This window comes from Anas acuta, chromosome 1, assembly GCF_963932015.1.
Source record: "Anas acuta chromosome 1, bAnaAcu1.1, whole genome shotgun sequence".
Taxonomy (NCBI): Eukaryota; Metazoa; Chordata; class Aves; order Anseriformes; family Anatidae; genus Anas; species Anas acuta.
The window spans coordinates 64,533,719-64,551,011 of record NC_088979.1 but is presented as its reverse complement, the minus strand read 5'-3'; the positions used below and the strand labels follow the sequence as shown (position 1 = coordinate 64,551,011).

Genomic DNA, 17,293 nt, shown 5'->3' with positions numbered 1-17,293 from the left:
GTGGATTATGAATAGGCACTTCATATCTGTGACCATCAATAGCGCAAGCATTATCTACCTCCTTAGAAGAGTTTATGCATGTTTCTTCTGTGTACTTATAGGAAATGAAAGCATTAATGCTGTATGCAGAAATACTTAACTGGACAGTCACTTCAGATTTTGTTTCCTTATTAGATAGTCTTAAAAAGTTATTTCTATGATTAGTCTGTTCTCAAAAGAATAAAATTTACGTTGTTGAAGTCAGTCCACAGTTTTACGGAGTGCCATGATTTTATTAGAATTATCTGATATTTATTTGTGTACTGCGTACCCAAAGGACAAAATCCCCACTTGTCAGGTACATTTATTTCTTTGGGAGAATAAAAAACAGCCCCCCTCTTTTTTTTTTTTTCTTTTTTTTTTGTTGTTGACCTTGGGCAAATGAGCTTCTTGCCCTGGCAGAAATGAAATGAATGATAAATGTAGAGTGTATCTTTGCTGAGTAATGGAGCTGCAGCATAGGCTTTCCACAGAGGTTTTCTCCTGCACAGCCTGAGGCAGCCCGAGGACCCCTGCTGTTCATTTAAATAGGTATGTCAAATCTGCCTCGAAACGCCGCTGGTTTGATCTGTGGTAATATTTGTGAAGGTTCCATATGGACTTGAGCCCCCTGCAGTGCTAAGAAATAATGTACAACGCTTCATGGTGCAGACGCAAATTTTCTCTGAAAAGGGATGCAATGCTGCGTTTTAGCTGTCGGAGAGGATGATGGAGCTGACGCGCTAGGCCTGTCAACTTGTTACACGGATGGGTTGCACGCAGCGAGGCTGTGGAAAATCTGTGCCTTTTAACTTTTCTACTTAATCACGGTTGTAGCATTGCCTTTAGACTGTATGCTACATTAATTCTCTTCCTGCCTTCTGCCTTTCATCCCAAGTTTCACGGAAAAAAGTAAAGCATGCAGGTCTTGTAGAGGAGCCTTATCAAACAGCTGTCATCTGACAAGCCATTTGCATTTGTTTTGGCTGAAACGGAGCAACCCAAGGGCAAGATGTTTTGTTGCATTCCATCATAATGAAGAAATTACAAATTTTACAAGGAGCACAAGTTTATTTTTAGCTCTTCCAAGCAGTTAGAAAGAGTATGCAAGATTGCCTTGGAAATCTCAAAGAGAATAGTGTGCATCTTGTTTCTAACACTGGCAACCACCTTCAAACAAAGCCACTTTGACAAACACAAATTTCATTAGTATAGGATATTTAAGTACTTGAGCGTTCTTAGAATGTTTCTAAATATCTTTATTAAATAGAGTTCTGTAAGCCTGAATCCATTAAAGGAGATTTAACATTTTTTTTTCAGTCAGCCAAATGAAAGACGAAATCTGCATGAAATTCCCAATGTTGTTTTAACCTCTTATTAGGCTAATGTGTATTTAAGAAAACATATTTGTAAGTCTCAAAGCTAATTAATTTGGCTAGGAAAAAAGAAAGGTTGTATGTTAATACAGTGTAGTGTAAGTAATCAATCCCATTTGAGGATGTCCTTAAAATTGCTACGTTAAGTCTCATAAATTGGATAAACGTAATATTTAGCTTAAACTTGTATGCTGTTAATTACTACACAGACTCATGTGGAACTTCACTTTTATTAATTTCTGGTGGCATAAATGGTCACAGCATTGTTTGTGTAGTTAATGCTAGGGAATAATGTTACCCACCTAGTGAAAATAGAAACCATATGTATTCACGTGTATTATAACAGCCAATATACATGTTGCTATGACTCGAATATTAAACGAACTTTCATAAAGGATACTCACTTTATACTCCATTGTTGCCTTTGTTCTGCCTGTTTGAATAAAGTTTAGCTGTCAGGAAAGGACAATTTATTTTACTTCTGATACACAACAGAATGGTTACTGCATGAAACAGTTTCACAAGTATTTGCTCGTATATTTGATCATCATTTAACTTAAAGGTTTTTTGGAGAAAATGTCATATTTTAGTAATGCACAGAGCAAGACAAAATGGTCTCTTCATACCAGTCTGTGAAGCAAAATAGTAATTTTATGTAACTGCTGCTTTACTTTTTTAGAAATATCAGATTGTGGATAATATATGCAATACAACATTTTAACTTTTTTTTTTTTAAAGTATATGCTGAAGTGAAAAAAAAAAAATATGAAGAAAAAGGCAAAATTATATGAGCTCTGCAGCATATTTTAACCAAAATGCTACAATGCTAAATTCCCATTTTAAAAAAAAAAAAAAAAGGACCAAGAAACCCTCGTTTTTCTAGGGTTCCATTTGCTAATTTCTTCCCAAAAATTTTATGTAGGGTAAAAGAAGAATATTGCTTTGTATTTTAGAAGACTTCATCCTTACACAGATCTGAAATTTGATACCTCTATTAGAAATGGAAGCATTTTAGCACATAGCCAATCTTGTAAAATCAGCTATTTTGATTGTGTACTAGCTGAGTTTACAAGACACACAGATGTGTACATTCATGAATTGGACTATTGAATCCTGAAGTGATTAGTAAAATCTTCACCTGCCAGCTTTGAAAAAGCAAGTGTGTCTTCAGACGCTTTCTTTAGCCTGTGGGGAGTGAAGATTTGTCAGATAAATTATTGGGCATTACATGCGATTCCTGATTTTGCAAAGACTCATCCATGTACTTTACTGCACAAGTGAGTGGTTCTTTTAGTCTGTTGACTTCATCTCTCTACAGACATTAAATGCTTGCATTAATTTTTTTTTCTTAATACTTAAGACCAAAATTTTATCTCATTAGAGATTCAAGTCCACTTTAATTGCCAGAAATATGCAGGAAATTATATTTAGAATTTGACTTCCATGCCAAAATGTTTTATAATACTATTTTCTAATTTTATTTGATTTCATCTCCTGTGTAAAGGTTTTTTAGTTAGGGTGTTGTCGGTGTGTGTTTTTTTTTTTTTTTTTTAATGACCGTTGCTTCTATAATTTAACCTGAACATTTTAAGGAGATCATCTTAATTCCTAAAATATCATCTTCGTGCCTGGTTTGCTGATTTCCCAATGCTCAAAGTATTCTGAAGCCCCTGTTCCAGGGACTTCTCCAGAGATACCCGACCTGCAGCTAAATCCTTTTCCCTTCTCTTCCATCCCCACTACAGCTTCCATACTGATTCTTCTTCCAGTCCAACTACAAATGCATAAAAAAAAATAATCTTGGTGTCAGGCACATCTCATGCCCTCTAACCCAAAACTTGTGCCTGTTTTTCCTGCACAGAAAACTTTTTGCAGCCTAATAGTCAGCTCTGAATAGAGCTGTTAAGATTATGAAAGATGATGTGATATGAATGATACCCAAAGTAGTGCTACCATAGATCTCTAAGATAAGAAGATGCGGATGTATTTCTGAGGTTTGGGAGTATATGAAAATATGATTTGTTTTACCCTTTTATGTGATGTTTCATGTTTGTAAAGTCAGAGTATTTTTTAAATTGAAAAATTTTCCTAGTTTCTACCTGAAATGGGTTATCTCTGTCAAAACTGAAAGATTTCTGGAAGTCATATTGCTATAATATGTGAGTTCTTTTGCAGTCTCAAGGAAAAGTGGGCAGTTTTGTACTGCAGGATTTTATACTGTGGAGTTATTCCAAAAATACTTTTGTTCCACGGTGCTGTTAAAAATGTCATCGATGACCTGCGTCAAAGGCCTCAGTGAATTGTCCCTGTTTAAATGCTTTGAGTGCAGCTCAGATAGCAATCTGTTCTTAGTTCATGTACTTTAAGTACACATATTTTTAGTATATCAGCCAATGTTTTTTTATATCAATGGATAAATCAGCTTGGACAGTAGATGCTAGTAACTAAGCGAGTTTTTTTGTTTTCTTTTGTTTTTTTTAAAAAAAAAGATTGTAAATTTGCATCCTGTTGCAAGTCACAACGTTACTTGTGTTAAGAACTGGAATTTCAGTGGTTAATTTTTAACAGTATGTTTCTGTCTTGCATTTCTTTTAATAGTCTGTTCTTTGTAAGTAATACAGGAAAAAAAAAAGATCCTTCCCTGTTCCCGGTAATTCCTAATCTGTAGTTTCCCTAGTATTTGCTAAAGTCCTTAAATTATTAAAGTATGTGAAAGTGGTTAGAAGCTTTGTACTTTCACTTGTTAATGAAAGTAAATTATTTTACACTCAAGCACTTTGTTGTAATGCAATTCTGTTTTGTTTCAATATTATTTGTAATTATTTTTCCAGATATTCCTATTTCTAGTTTAAATCACTGCTGTAATTCTTAGTATTAGATGTAATACTTTAAAACAAAATAGATTCCAAAAGTTTCTGAAATTAAGAAACTGAAGATAATTTATTAAAAAACATGTCTCACGTAATATCTTCTGTGTGGCTATGTGGATGTTTTTGCTTTTGGTTTTCTGAAGTTGTAAATCCTTGTCACAGCATGATTTGAAGTTAAATAGCTAAGAATTTTGAGAAAACTGTTGAGGAAAAAAAAGTACTGAAAATGTAGAGCCAGTATATCTGTAATGTTTGGAGGGAAAGAAAAAAAAAACAAACAACAAAAAACACAACTAATTCTGATCATGATAAATTTAATTGTGTATGTTTTTGTGGATGTGCCTGGGTAAGAGGGAGTTCTGATTGATACAGACTACTGATAGAGCTGACAATTCAAATGTACAAAAATCTAGCTAAATGAAATAATTTGCAATTTTAAATCTCCTCACTATTTTGAGGAAGACAAGCTAAAATGTGAATGCTCTGTGAAAGATTGTGCAGTATGTTCTGGAGGCATATCCGTTACATAAACGTAGCTTCTTTTCTGTATACATTTGAGAATTTTTGTAAAAGCACATATAAGAAGGCAACAAACTGAAGAACAATAGCACAATTCAAAATTAATTACCTTGAACTACATATGAAAATATTACACCCACTGTCTAAATGTTTATTGGTTTAGCTTTAATGTGCTCTTTTTTTTTTTTTTAACTTGTTAGAGCTCTGTTTTCTAACCTCTTGAATTTTCGATGTTTGGAGACCAAAACCACATAAGCATGTTTTACATAATAAAATCAAATAACAAATGAAAAAATGCATTTAAATTTTTCTTCATATATATTTCAGGATACCTATGAAAAACTGCTAAATGTTCAGAAACATCAAGACCAACTGGCAGCTCAAGACTTGCCACCTCAGAAGGAAAAAAAGTACGTTTCTAGTTGGATTCCATATTGATATTACTTTTCTTAAAATGCTTCAGTATGCTGTTTTTGGCACATGTCGTAGTCTCCCATCCTACCTGCCTTTTATTCCATTAACCCATTCTCAGACTTTTTCCCTACTCCCTCACTTAATGTTTGTATGCTAATTTCAGGTTGAAAGGTCTGTGTGTAATCTGGGGAACCCCCAACTATATCTCTTGCTATTTAATCTCTCTCAGCTCTTTTCAATGTTCTCTCCTATATAAGAATTCAAAAGTGTGACTTGAAAATATATAGAGAATATCCAGTATTCTTTGTCCATATACGAAGTTTCCTAATTATTTCTTCAGTAAAGTTTTTTGAAAAGGGTAGTAAGATTTTTATGAGAAAATAAGGCCTTTGTAAATATCAAATATGTTGTTTAACTGTTGGAAAAATCCTAAGATCTGAAGCTGAGCTTTTTAATAGTCTTTCATTGATTGCTGTTCTTGAGTATTTTTACTTACTAATGTTGATTCTGAAGAGCATCAAAATAATTCCACTGTTTTGTTCTAATTCCACTGTTTTGTTCTAATGGCTTTGTACAGCTGAATCATCAAAGCTGTACTTATTTTAGAAAAGTTTATTTGGTTCGGTTTGTTTTAATATCACCATTAATGGTAATTGGATTTGGTTTCCCTTCTTTTCTTTAACTTCTCCGGTGTGCATAGTAAGCTTTTTAGCTTGGCCATAGCTACTGGACAGAAAAGATGCATGTTAACCAGAACAAGCTGTGAAATACTATAGTTGTTGGTTTCTCAGTGCATACTGTCAGGGTTGTCTTTGAAATGGATATATGTTTTATAAACTGTTCACTTCTCTTAGGCTGCATTCTTGATCTTTTTTTTAAATATATTTTACTCTTTCTGCAAAGATCTTGATATATTGGAATGTGAAATCAAGCAAGTATCTTAAAGAAATGGATACAGCTAGGAAGGTTTGTTTTCAGTGTTTACCAATTTTTATATAGTTACAATTCAGACACTGGAAAAAAAATTTTGATTTATGTTCTTGCTGTGTATTTTCTGGCCAGGTTTGTGCGCCGTTCCAGTTGCACATCGTGTTGGTTTGTCACTTCTTAATTTCAGCCATTTATCATTTATGTTAGGAAGAGAAGGGGTTAATTTGTTGAGATTATTTCGTTCTTAAATAACAGAAGTGCATCTTTGTTCATGGTATGTGTGTGTATACATATAGTGTCCTGTGAGCCACAGAATGTTTTATTATAGATCTGTATTAGTTTCTAAGCAGACAAGAATAAATGAATTTAGTTTCTTGGTGTATGCTGCTGAAAAATAACCTTAGAGAGCTCAGCCAGTGGATTTACTGATGTGAAAAATGACCTAAAGGTGGTCAGGGTTGAAAGTTTTTGTTTTCCTCTGTTATGTTTGTAAAAACTCTGAGAATTTAAAGGGTTTAAGGGATGTAGTACTTCCTTTGAGATTAGCCTCAATAATTTATCTCCTCAATGTAGGTAGGGGCTGGTAGGAACTGTTTGTGGTTTTTTTTTTTTTTTTTTTTTTTTTTTTTCCAGCAAGCAATCTGTCGTGGACACACTGTAAAATTAACTGTGGGGTAGGAACCTGATCTTGAAAGACTTAAGCTTATAGCTTTTTGCACATTTAAACTAAATAAATCACTGGCTTCACTGGAAGTAGCTATACGTGTACTATATACTTGAAGCTGTCAGGGTTAGGTACTTCTTAGGATTCCTGTTAAAACCAGCACTGTCTCTAAGTAAATATTTCTTATGCCCTGACTCAGAAAAACATGAAAATCCAAACTTCAGAAGTACTACTTAAAATCACCTTGAGTAGGAATGCTTTTCTGAATGAGAGCTTGTTCATTAGGATTGTTTCTTTAAAAAAAAAAAAATAATTAAAAATTAAAAAAATAAATCCTACAGAGGTAAGAAAGTTAGTGCTTTGCCTTAAATTTACCTGATAAAGTTGATGCGTATATTCATGGTAGCATTCTGTTTTGTCAGACACTTTGTATGATACATATTTCCCAAAGACTTAACTTCACACGTTTTTTTTTTTCTTTGCGTTAACATCTCTGTATGAGGCTGTTTTCTTAACTTCTGCTTTTTCTCTTGTTGGTTCAGTTTCTGTACTGAGTAGACCGAGTTTATATAGTAGTTAAAATACAGTATGATTGTTATTGCTGCATTAGTACCTTGACCATACTTACTGCTAGTAGAGTTTGGTATTGAGCCAAAAAATTGGAGACCACAGGCAAAATTTTGTTGCTTAAGTTTTTTTTTTTTTTTATATCCTGCCTTCTGATGTGTTTCTTTGTTGCTAATAAACCAAACTCTTCCTAGCAGCAAATTTGTCAAACTAAGTTTTAAGCTGAGGAGAAGATAGATTATTCTTGCAAGAGTAATCTTGCTCAATATCAGACTTCAATAATATGAATGATGTGTAAATGAAATACATAATTTTAATTTGGTAAATTCAATATGTGACGTTACCATTTCTTTCAAAAGATCTTTTAAAATCAGCGTAGGCCTTTTTCTGTTTACTATGGGAATGTGATCTGTATTCATTTGTGATGGAAAATATATTTCTGAGCTAAGACTGTATGTGTGGTCCTTTGTGATGTAACTCTAATTGCATGGTTAATTAAAGGGAGGATATATGTGATATTTTAAACAGGAACCTGGTTGGCAGCAGATGGCTGACTAAGACGGAATTGGAAGAAATGTTGTTAGAAAAACTGTCGGATGATGATGTAAGTAATTAATCCTTCTAATCTTAAGGAGGCTTGTGTCTTAAAAACATGGACTCTGCATTTTTGGATACTGTAAAGGCATTACATAGAGGCAGGTGCTCTTCAAAAGAACTTTCTTTCCATAAAATGCACATGCTTATAGCACTACTACATTATTTTCATGTTCTCTTTACCCTGTGCCCCTTTTTTACTAGCATAGTACAGAACAATTAAGAGTTTTCCATTGTTGCTAATGTAAGTTCATTTTTTCTTCTGGTAGCATTGTGGTAGGCCTTGTCTCTTTTCATCTAATTGTGTTAACAAAATGGAGCATAGTGACAGCTTGTAATAGAAATAAATAGTTATTTATTCTAATTACAGATTAAAAACAGGGCTAGAACCTCTTCTCTTTACTTTAGGGAAAGGGTGAATGTTCAAGATGGGGAAACGTGGTGGATTTGTGTAATGGTAAATCTGTAGAGGGTGTTTGACTAAATCTTAAGGCTATGATAGTGATAAAGTCACAGAGAAGGATGAAATAAGGATTCCTTTTCTTAGCAATTGGCTACAGAATCAAATATCAGAAACAAGATATGAAGCTAAATAGATCTGTGGTCTCATCTGGGATGGCTCTTTTTACATTCTCCTTGATATGAAGTATGGGAGGAGAGAAAAGGATTTTTGTAGTTTTGCCAGTATCAGTAGGCTGTATCAGTATCGAGATTTGGAGTACTTTACATGCTTCTCTGGGAATAAGACTACCAAGCCTGATAGTCATCCACTTTTCTTATTCAGAGCTTTTTCCTGCAATCCCCTAAATAGCATTAGATTTGTAACAGCAGGTTTAGTCTGTGTGACCAACTTCGGTTTTCTTCTGGAAGTTTAAGCTTGAGTATAAGAGAATGTAACACTGAGCATTCCAAATATTTTTTCCACTTAGAAGCAGTACTGAATCACTTTTTTGCCCTGTGGACAAGATCATTACAGAATAGCATGGCAGCAGCAAACGTACCCTTTGCTCATTTGTCATCCAGACAGTAACATGTCATGGCTTATTGTCTATGAGTAAAGTGGAAAAGTTTTCAGCAGTTTTATGTCCGTAAGTTAGAAGTTGCTGTTGTAAGTTCTCCATCCTGATCTACCCAGGAGATTTCAGCTATCTTGCTCCTAGTAGTAGTAGTTACAATCTCAGTGTTTTCATTAGCTCCTGTGTTTGGGATGCTTGTTTTTCCTCTTAGAGTCCCAGAAAGTGGTCTAGTTGTACAACCAACCAGTTTGGTGTTCTTCGCTGCTTGGTTTTGTACACCAAATGTCTGTGAAGATAGACTGCAGTAGACTATAAAAAAAACAAAACAAACAAAAAAAACTTATGTCCTGGCCTCTCAACATGTGAAAACCCCAAAGCCTCAGCCACTAATGTTTAAATGTATTTGAAATACCTAGGTATGAGCTGCTAGTGTTACCCACTCCAATTCTATTATTTTGCCACTGCAACAAAATATTCTGTGGTGTTTGCTGTATTAAACAAAATCAAAGCTATTGATTTTTTTTTCTTTTCACTCTGCAAATGAACTTTTATAAGCTTTCTTCATCTACGGCATCCATAATTCTTAAATTTTTGTATTATTATTTTGCCACGGATCTGTGTCAGATTGTTAGATAGAAGTAGCTTTTTGAGTGATGTCAAGAGTTGCAGAAGCGATTGCTAAATTACCAAAAAAAAAGACTTAATTTTGTGCAGAAACTTCTAGAAGCAGAAGAGAAAATACTTTTAATAACAACTGGTGAGTTAAGAAAACTTCAAAAATAAAGATGTGATATGTATATGAAAAATCCGTTTTAAAAGCTGGCATACCTTTACATCCTGTGACCTAGCTATCTGGTACTCCTGCCAGTAACACTTCATAACAGGACATCCCAGCTTTTAGCACAAATGGGTTAACACAGTGGTGTTTACTCTTTAATCACATGTTGAAGAACTTCGGAGGAGGTGTAAGGGGGAAGGAGAACCACACAGTAGCAAAGGATAATTTATTTCAAGAGGTTGCCCTTTAAGTCAAGTATCTCTTGAATTTTTAAATAGCTTGATTGTTCGGTTTAAAGGAAATCATAAACATTAAAGCAACTCAGCTTGAACAGCCAAAGATAGATAGATAGGTATTTCCTGTATATATTATGAAATATAATCATTTAAGAGGCTCAGTTTAGTGAAATAAAATTATTTCCAAGTCAATGAATATGCTGACTTACTGAAAATGAAGTAAAAATCTTTTCCTTTTGCCATTTTAATGACAACAAAAGAATGAAGCCCCCCTCAATGTTTTCTTTCGAAAAGCGAGATGAACTTCATTCTCATACAATAATCCTGTGTTACAAAAGGGTTGGTGGTTATACTTTGAATTAAAGCTTCATTGTTGCCTGAAGAAAGAACCAGGTATCTTTAGTCACACAGCAAATGATGCATCTGCATGCTGTTCTTAAATCAGCATGTAGGTGCAAAAGTGTCATCTTGTCAGAAATCATCAATAAAAGTGAAGTAGGAAAGATTAAGTACATAAAAATAGAAAGTTTTTAGCAAATGCAATTACACTTGCATCCTTTAATGAAGTTCTTGTTGTCTACAGTATTCGAGATTTATTCAACTTTTACAAAAATTGGTGATGATGCCATGTGGTAACATTGAGGAGAATTATATAAAAAAGTTTTCCAGAGAAATCTCTGCGCAATTGCAAAAAGTTGTTATTGAGCCCTTGAAGTATGATGAGCAAGGAGTGGCCTTCAGCACCGGTGAAGGTAAAAATTTCAAGTTGGTTGGTAAAGATACAGAATTCTTTTCCTCTTCCCACTAATTTCTGTATAATATTAATGTATGTACAACACAGTTTCACTATTTCTTCTTATATGCTTCTGTGTATATTGGATGTATAATTGTTAATTATGTTTTGACATACTAAGTTATGATCCAGATTGGTTTAACAAAGTCAGATTTTGGCACAGTCTGTCAGCTATTAGTTCTGATACAGTACTATCTATGTAGAGAGGACCTCACTGTACTGCACATTGTACAAGAAAAAAGACTTTGCTGTGAAAAGCTGACTGAACATAAAGGGTGGGAAACTGGGGGATCCCAAGCACATATGGAGAATTCTGTGTTGGTTGCATAGTATAAAAGTGGTGTGCTTAGGCTGCTAAGTAGCCTTTATCATGACTTTTGTAGGCAATTCAAGAAATGAGAATTTTGAAGATGCAAATAACAAGTAGGGCATTTCAGTATCTACAAACAGCTGAGGAAAATGCAAAGATTTTGAAAATTCTTAAATTTTCAAACAAGTTGATGAACTGTAGCTAACATTATGTTACAGAGACAGGATTCAGTCACTGGTACTGAGACAGGGGATGTTAGAGAGAAGCTATGAGGGCCTGTGCATCTTCTAAATACAAGTGGCTTACATTTTCAGTGAAGTGACACACAGTGGAAGAATGATCTGATATGATATGGGCGATTGACTAGGAAAACTAATGCATCAAAAACATGGGTAGGAAAGTCTGAAGATTCTTCCTGGACATAGCACATGCAAGTCTGTGTCTGCATATGCACACTTCGTGCTCTATGTTTAAGAGGAGCATGTATTCTTAAGCAGTAGGAGGAGGATAAGAATGAAAGCCTCAGAGAGCTTGAGGAGCAAAATAGCTGGTGAGCTCTGTTCTCACTGGGTTGACTTCAAGATCATACGAAACCAAGGAGATGTGAAAGAGCCACACTGGGATTTAATCCACTGTTGGTTTTCAACAGTATCTTCAGAGTAGTAGTTGCTGAAGTTTGATAAACATGCAACCCATCTTAAGAAAAGCCATCTCTATAAGTTCAAGAACATTCTTGTTTGTGTCCCATCACCCCCTTAATAAAGCAAAATGTCTAATGTGTTTCATTATTAGGATTGCTTCCTTTCTGCCCCCAGAAGATTGGTCATAGGCTTTAGCACAGAGTTTGTTGTGTTTTAACTTGAAGCTAATGTGTTTACAGAACTGAATTGCAACTAGTAATTTTGGAGGAAACAATGCTAAATGATGCGTAAGCGTTATTTATATCAGCATATTTAGAGTTAACCTTTTTCATGTGAATATTCTTAAACTTCTGTATGATTTTATCAAGTCTTTAATATTAAAGACTTTGAAACTGTGCTTATGGTAAAATAAGTGTTCAACAGTCTGTGTATTTTCACACACTGACTTCACGAGGTGCAGAAGGTGGTCCTGACCTTCTTAATAGTATTGATTAAAATGTATTGAAAGCTGACTGTTCACTGTCTGTATTTACTTGCTTCCCCCTTTTTTTGTTATCTTAGCCTCCAAAAACAAACATCTGGTACTGTTTGAAAGACTGAAGATCAGCTTAACTTCTTAAGTTTTTGAAATTTTGTAGTATATTGAAGGCACGTAACAGATTGCTTTTAATTCCTTTAAGGTGGAAGAAAAACTTCAAGAGCTACTGTAACAGTTTATGACAATGGGACTGGAAAAATTACAGTGAATGGAATAGATGTTTTACACTACTTCCCAGTGCTGCAGGACAGGTGAGAGCACTATGAAATGCTGTGTTCTTAATGTACTGAAAATATGCCACCAAAAGTCATGCTATACTATTACTTTTGGTTCTGTATCGTACGCAGTTGATGCTGTTCCTTTTTTTTCTCCTGTCTGTCTATTTTATGAAAATTAGTCTTGCCTCTCCTCCTAGTTTCCAGGAGTTAGCACTGTAAGAAGTGATAGGTAAGCCTTGCTCTGTTTCTTCTCTTTCCCTTTCTGCAGGGATACAGAAACCAAGAACGTAGGCTATTTGGATGATTCAAATTTTGGTTGCCTTAAAAAGGACTTGCAGTTTTATTTGAACAAAAAATAATAATCAAAGGTGTCAAACTTCCTGAGAGACTTGTGAATTGTATTTGTATGTAATTACTCTGTCATACAGTAATGAGTAGAAGCAAACAAAGCAAGACACTTTATATACAGCTTCAGATTTTGAAGATGTGTGGTTTGCTATAGAAAAGACTTCTGAAAAGGGATGGAAAGCTTCTTTTGTCGACCCTATGTGATTATTTTATGTTGTGGTTTCCAAGCTCAAGAATAGAGGGAGAGATTTCTCAGTCTTTAATATTCAGATCTTGGCAGCCATAGATAATTAGTGAGACAAAATTAATTGCAAAACTGATCTTCAAGTACTTACCATTGGCAGTTTGAACATGATCCTTGCTAGTAATTTGCTTTTCATAAAATGGTTTAAGTTGGAAGGGACCTTAAATCCCATCCAGTTCCAACCCCCTGCCACAGGCAAGGACACCCCCCAGAAGACCAGGTTGCTCTGAGCCCCATCCAGTCTGGCCTTAAACACTTCCAGGGATGGGGCTTCTCTGAGCAATCTGTGCCAGTGCCTTATCACCTCAGAATTTCTTTCTTATATATAATTTAAATCTACCCTTTTTTAGTTGAAAGCTATTAGTCCTTGTCCTGATAGAGAATTCCTCTCCTGCTTTCTTGTAGACACCTTTTAGAAGGTCTCTCTGGAGCCTCTTCTCTCCAGGCTGACAAAGTGTATTTTAGTAGGACATTAGGGATATAAATGCCTTCCTGGATCTCTGTCTGAAAGTTAACCATGTTTTTCTATATACTACAATAGGAAATATATGTAATATAATCTTACCTACATGTATATAATTTTATTTATTTATTTTATTTTTTTAGAGAGCAGTTGTTGTTCCCTTTCCAGTTTCTTGACAGAGTTGGAAAACATGATATGGTTTGCACAGTCTCTGGTGGAGGAAGATCCTCACAGGCTGGCGCAATACGTTTAGCCTCTGCAAAAGCTTTGAGGAGTTTTGTGACAGAGAAGGAGGTGGAATCTATGAGGCAAGGTAGGAATAGAAATCTTGTTTCAATGTTTCTTAGTGTGTTTCTGGTAATTAGCTGAATTAATACAAGAATCATTAAGGATCAGTGCAAATTTGAGTAGATAATCCAAGTGAAACCTTGTCTATTGTATGAATGGGATCTGAATGTAAAAATTGTTTCCAGTTTTTTTTCCTAGTTTCTTCTGTGTGCGTTTTAGATTATGTAAGCATTTTTTTCATATGTTCATGACCTCTGTTAGGTCAATAAACCAGCTTATATTGCATCTATATAAAATCACAAAACATGCATGTATATTCACTATAAAATCTGGATCAGGCATTTGAGAGCAGTAGGATAGTTAATATTTTATTTTACTTTCATAGTTGCACCTTGTTCATGTTTAAAAATATGTATTCTCAAAGTTAAACACTGGAGTGTTGACTTTAAAGGGATATTAAGGAGTGTAAGCATACTGCACGGAACTAGTCAGACTGAAGGAGCTTCTTTTCTGTCTTGCTTTAGAATTGACAATTTACCTAAACAAGATAGAAATTACTTGGTATTTGGTTCTCTAGTACTTGATACCTCTCAGTGATTAGGTGCCATACTGCTGTAGCAAATACAGAATTACGAACAATGAACTTTTAACTATGTTATTTCTGGACCAGTAGGGAATACCTGCATGTATTACTTGCAGGACAGTTACTATTTTTCCACTCTGTTTCCACCCTTGGAAGTAAAGCTGTATTCATGCTGGTATTTTTGCAGTAAGTTTCTCTGATTATAGTTCTTCAGTACTGACAAGTGTAACTTGTTGGGAATACAAATTGGCATTTTAACTCATTTGGTATCTTTAAGGACGTCAGCGTGACTCCAAACAGGTTTTGGACGTTGCAAAATACAGTTTGGAGACCACTGTTTTAGAATATGCTTAGTCTTTCAAAAGGGGTGGGTGCACCCCAGGAGTGCACAAGATCTACTGTGATGCAGGAAGAAAATACCAGAACTTCAGTAGTATATGTATGTAATTTGTAAATTAATGAATATACATAATAGGGGTAAGTGCTCAAAAATCTTTTATGGATAGGATTGTGCAATTAAAAAAAAGCTGAGACCACTGCTCTAAAGGCTCAAAGGTTCTAAATGTGAACAAAATTCAGTTACCAAAGAAAAGTTGAAGTGTTGGAGGATCTGATTAAATTCCTTTTAGCTTGTTTTATCCTGGACTTTTCCCCTTGGTTGTCTTGAAACCCTCTATTGTCATGCACGCATACTACTCCTACAATATTAACTAATAACAGTAAACAAATGGTGCTTCTCTGTGTTTTGTAGCTGGGCTTCTAACGGTTGACCCACGTGTGAAGGAACGAAAAAAGCCTGGTCAAGAGGGAGCACGACGGAAGTTCACCTGGAAAAAGCGATAAAGCTGAGTATTTAAAGAAAGGCAGAAAGCTCCAAGAACTTCAAAAGATACACAATTATGAGTTAGAGCTGTTGTATAAATATATTTACTAATAAAGACTTCTTTCCATTATAACTGCTGTGTTTTTTTGTTGAAAAAGCATCTTTTTCTAAATTTATTTAAAATTGAAAAAATTCACCATTTGTCAAAATGCTGCATTTTGAGTGCCAGCTTTCCATCTTAGCTGTACTGAGGTTAGTGACAATGTATGAAATTGTTGGTGGATTGTAACTTTTTGAGAAATGAGTATGTTCAGTGATTCAGCTGTCTAAATTCTGGACTTCATAGGCAGCTCCTAGACAGGTGTCTGGAGAGTTTTGAAGTGTCTCCCTTTTTGTTTTGCAGGTGTCCAAAGATAAGTGATAACTTCCAACCTAAGCTATGGTGGAGTTGAGAAACTAGTGAGAATGACACTGACAACTGAGGGGATGTTGACAGCGGAACAGTCACACAGGCTAACCTTTGTCTGTGGAAACAGTTTTCTCCAGGATGCCTCCCTAGGGTTAAGTGGGGAGTGATTCAGAGCAAATATCTAATTTTAGGTGCTCTGAATCACCCTCTGGAGGAGTCAGCTTTTTCTTCTTCCCCCAAATGCAGAAAGAGCTGAAGGGGTTAGGCTGAAGTTAATCTTCTCCACCCTTTAAATCTCAAGGGGCCTGATCAAGGAGGCGTGTTCTGAATATGGCTAATGTGCAAAGATAGCATTGGACTCTTTGCCAAAAACAGTCATAACTTTTTTAAAATCAGAAGCAGGAGGTGATGGCAGTGCTGCCCACCTCCTCTCTATAATTGTAGCCTTCCAAAATAGATCAGCGGTTGCAGCACTCCCCCAAAAGCGCAAAACTTTGGTTTATTTCCATCTTCCTTCCTGGGACAGAGGTCAAATACATAGAGCATCCAGGAAAAGCATATCCTGTATCTTTCCCATATGAACGGGGCTATAGCAGAGAAAGTATGATTCCTCAAGCCTGGAGAAAGCAGACAAAAAGAAATACAGCTCAGTAGATGTGGCAACAGGGCCCTTTTTAAGTTTCTCTAAGTGTGAGAACGCTGCCCTACCTCATGTTTGTTGTAGATTATGCCAAAAATATTGTACCTCAGAGGTACCAAAAGGTACTAGCAGTCCACTGCAGCTGATAATAAATAGCTGTGAGTGATTTGTATGTGTCGTTGTTTTCCCAAGCGCAATTCAGGAGGTGGCATTAGACACACAAATCTCTTGGACTGAAGAAAACAGCAGGTTAGAAACTGGGTTTCAGCGGTCTGCATCCATGACTGGTGCATTTCTGACTCCTTGCTTCCCCAGAATCCCTCGGTGGTAATTTTGAACTGTCATTGTTTGCCGTTGTTTCTCGAGAATACTCATAAAATTTGGGCAAAATTTCTCTATAGAGTCACTGATAGCTTCTGTATCACTAAGCTAGTTGGTCCCAACCAAAAGTATGATTTGTTCAAGTTCAATTTAACAAACAGCTGAGGCAATTTACCTGACTCTTTGAAAAGCAAATGGGAGCTGTACAAGACATGTTTTACACTATAGAAAATGGTTTAAGTAGCATTTCTGCTATTTTAACTCTAAGTTACTAGTGTGTAGCAAGGTAACTCTATATTGTATTTCAGTAAAAGTTGTGACTTCAATAAAAGCATTCACTAAATATTCATTTAGGTACATAGGGCTTCTTCTGATGTTCTTACATACCAGATCATGTATACAAGCATGTCAACTTAAATGACGCACAGCAGTAGCATCAGATTATCAGTCTGTTTTAATTTCTTGTTCCCCTCCATTCCTTTTGCAGTCTCGTGTTTCAAACTACCCAACACCTGTGTGTGCCAAACCTCTTACTCGTTGTCTCCCTGTGCCTTCAGATGTTTTGTCCAAGCAGTTCTCCTGATTTAAGTGTGGCACCAGTTCTACTTGTGTGGAGGTTGAAGCTTAGAGTTCCTTGGGAAGATGTGCAAAAGATGTCCTGTGGGTAGAGAGGATGTCCTGTATGGGGGGAA

At 35.5% G+C, this 17,293-nt stretch overlaps 1 protein-coding gene across 1 annotated transcript in view; it reads left to right on the top strand.

Moving 5' to 3' along the window:
- The window catches only part of MRPS9 (mitochondrial ribosomal protein S9), a 30,408-nt gene extending 15,044 nt beyond the window's left edge, over nt 1-15,364 (top strand). The window contains exons 6-11 of the mRNA XM_068679833.1: nt 5,111-5,193; nt 7,887-7,962; nt 10,566-10,734; nt 12,407-12,515; nt 13,681-13,850; nt 15,160-15,364. Coding sequence (XP_068535934.1) covers nt 5,111-5,193; nt 7,887-7,962; nt 10,566-10,734; nt 12,407-12,515; nt 13,681-13,850; nt 15,160-15,251 — 699 coding nt within the window. The 3' untranslated portion in view covers nt 15,252-15,364. The remainder of the gene's footprint in view (nt 1-5,110; nt 5,194-7,886; nt 7,963-10,565; nt 10,735-12,406; nt 12,516-13,680; nt 13,851-15,159) is intronic.
- Nucleotides 15,365-17,293: the final 1,929 nt, after the last annotated feature.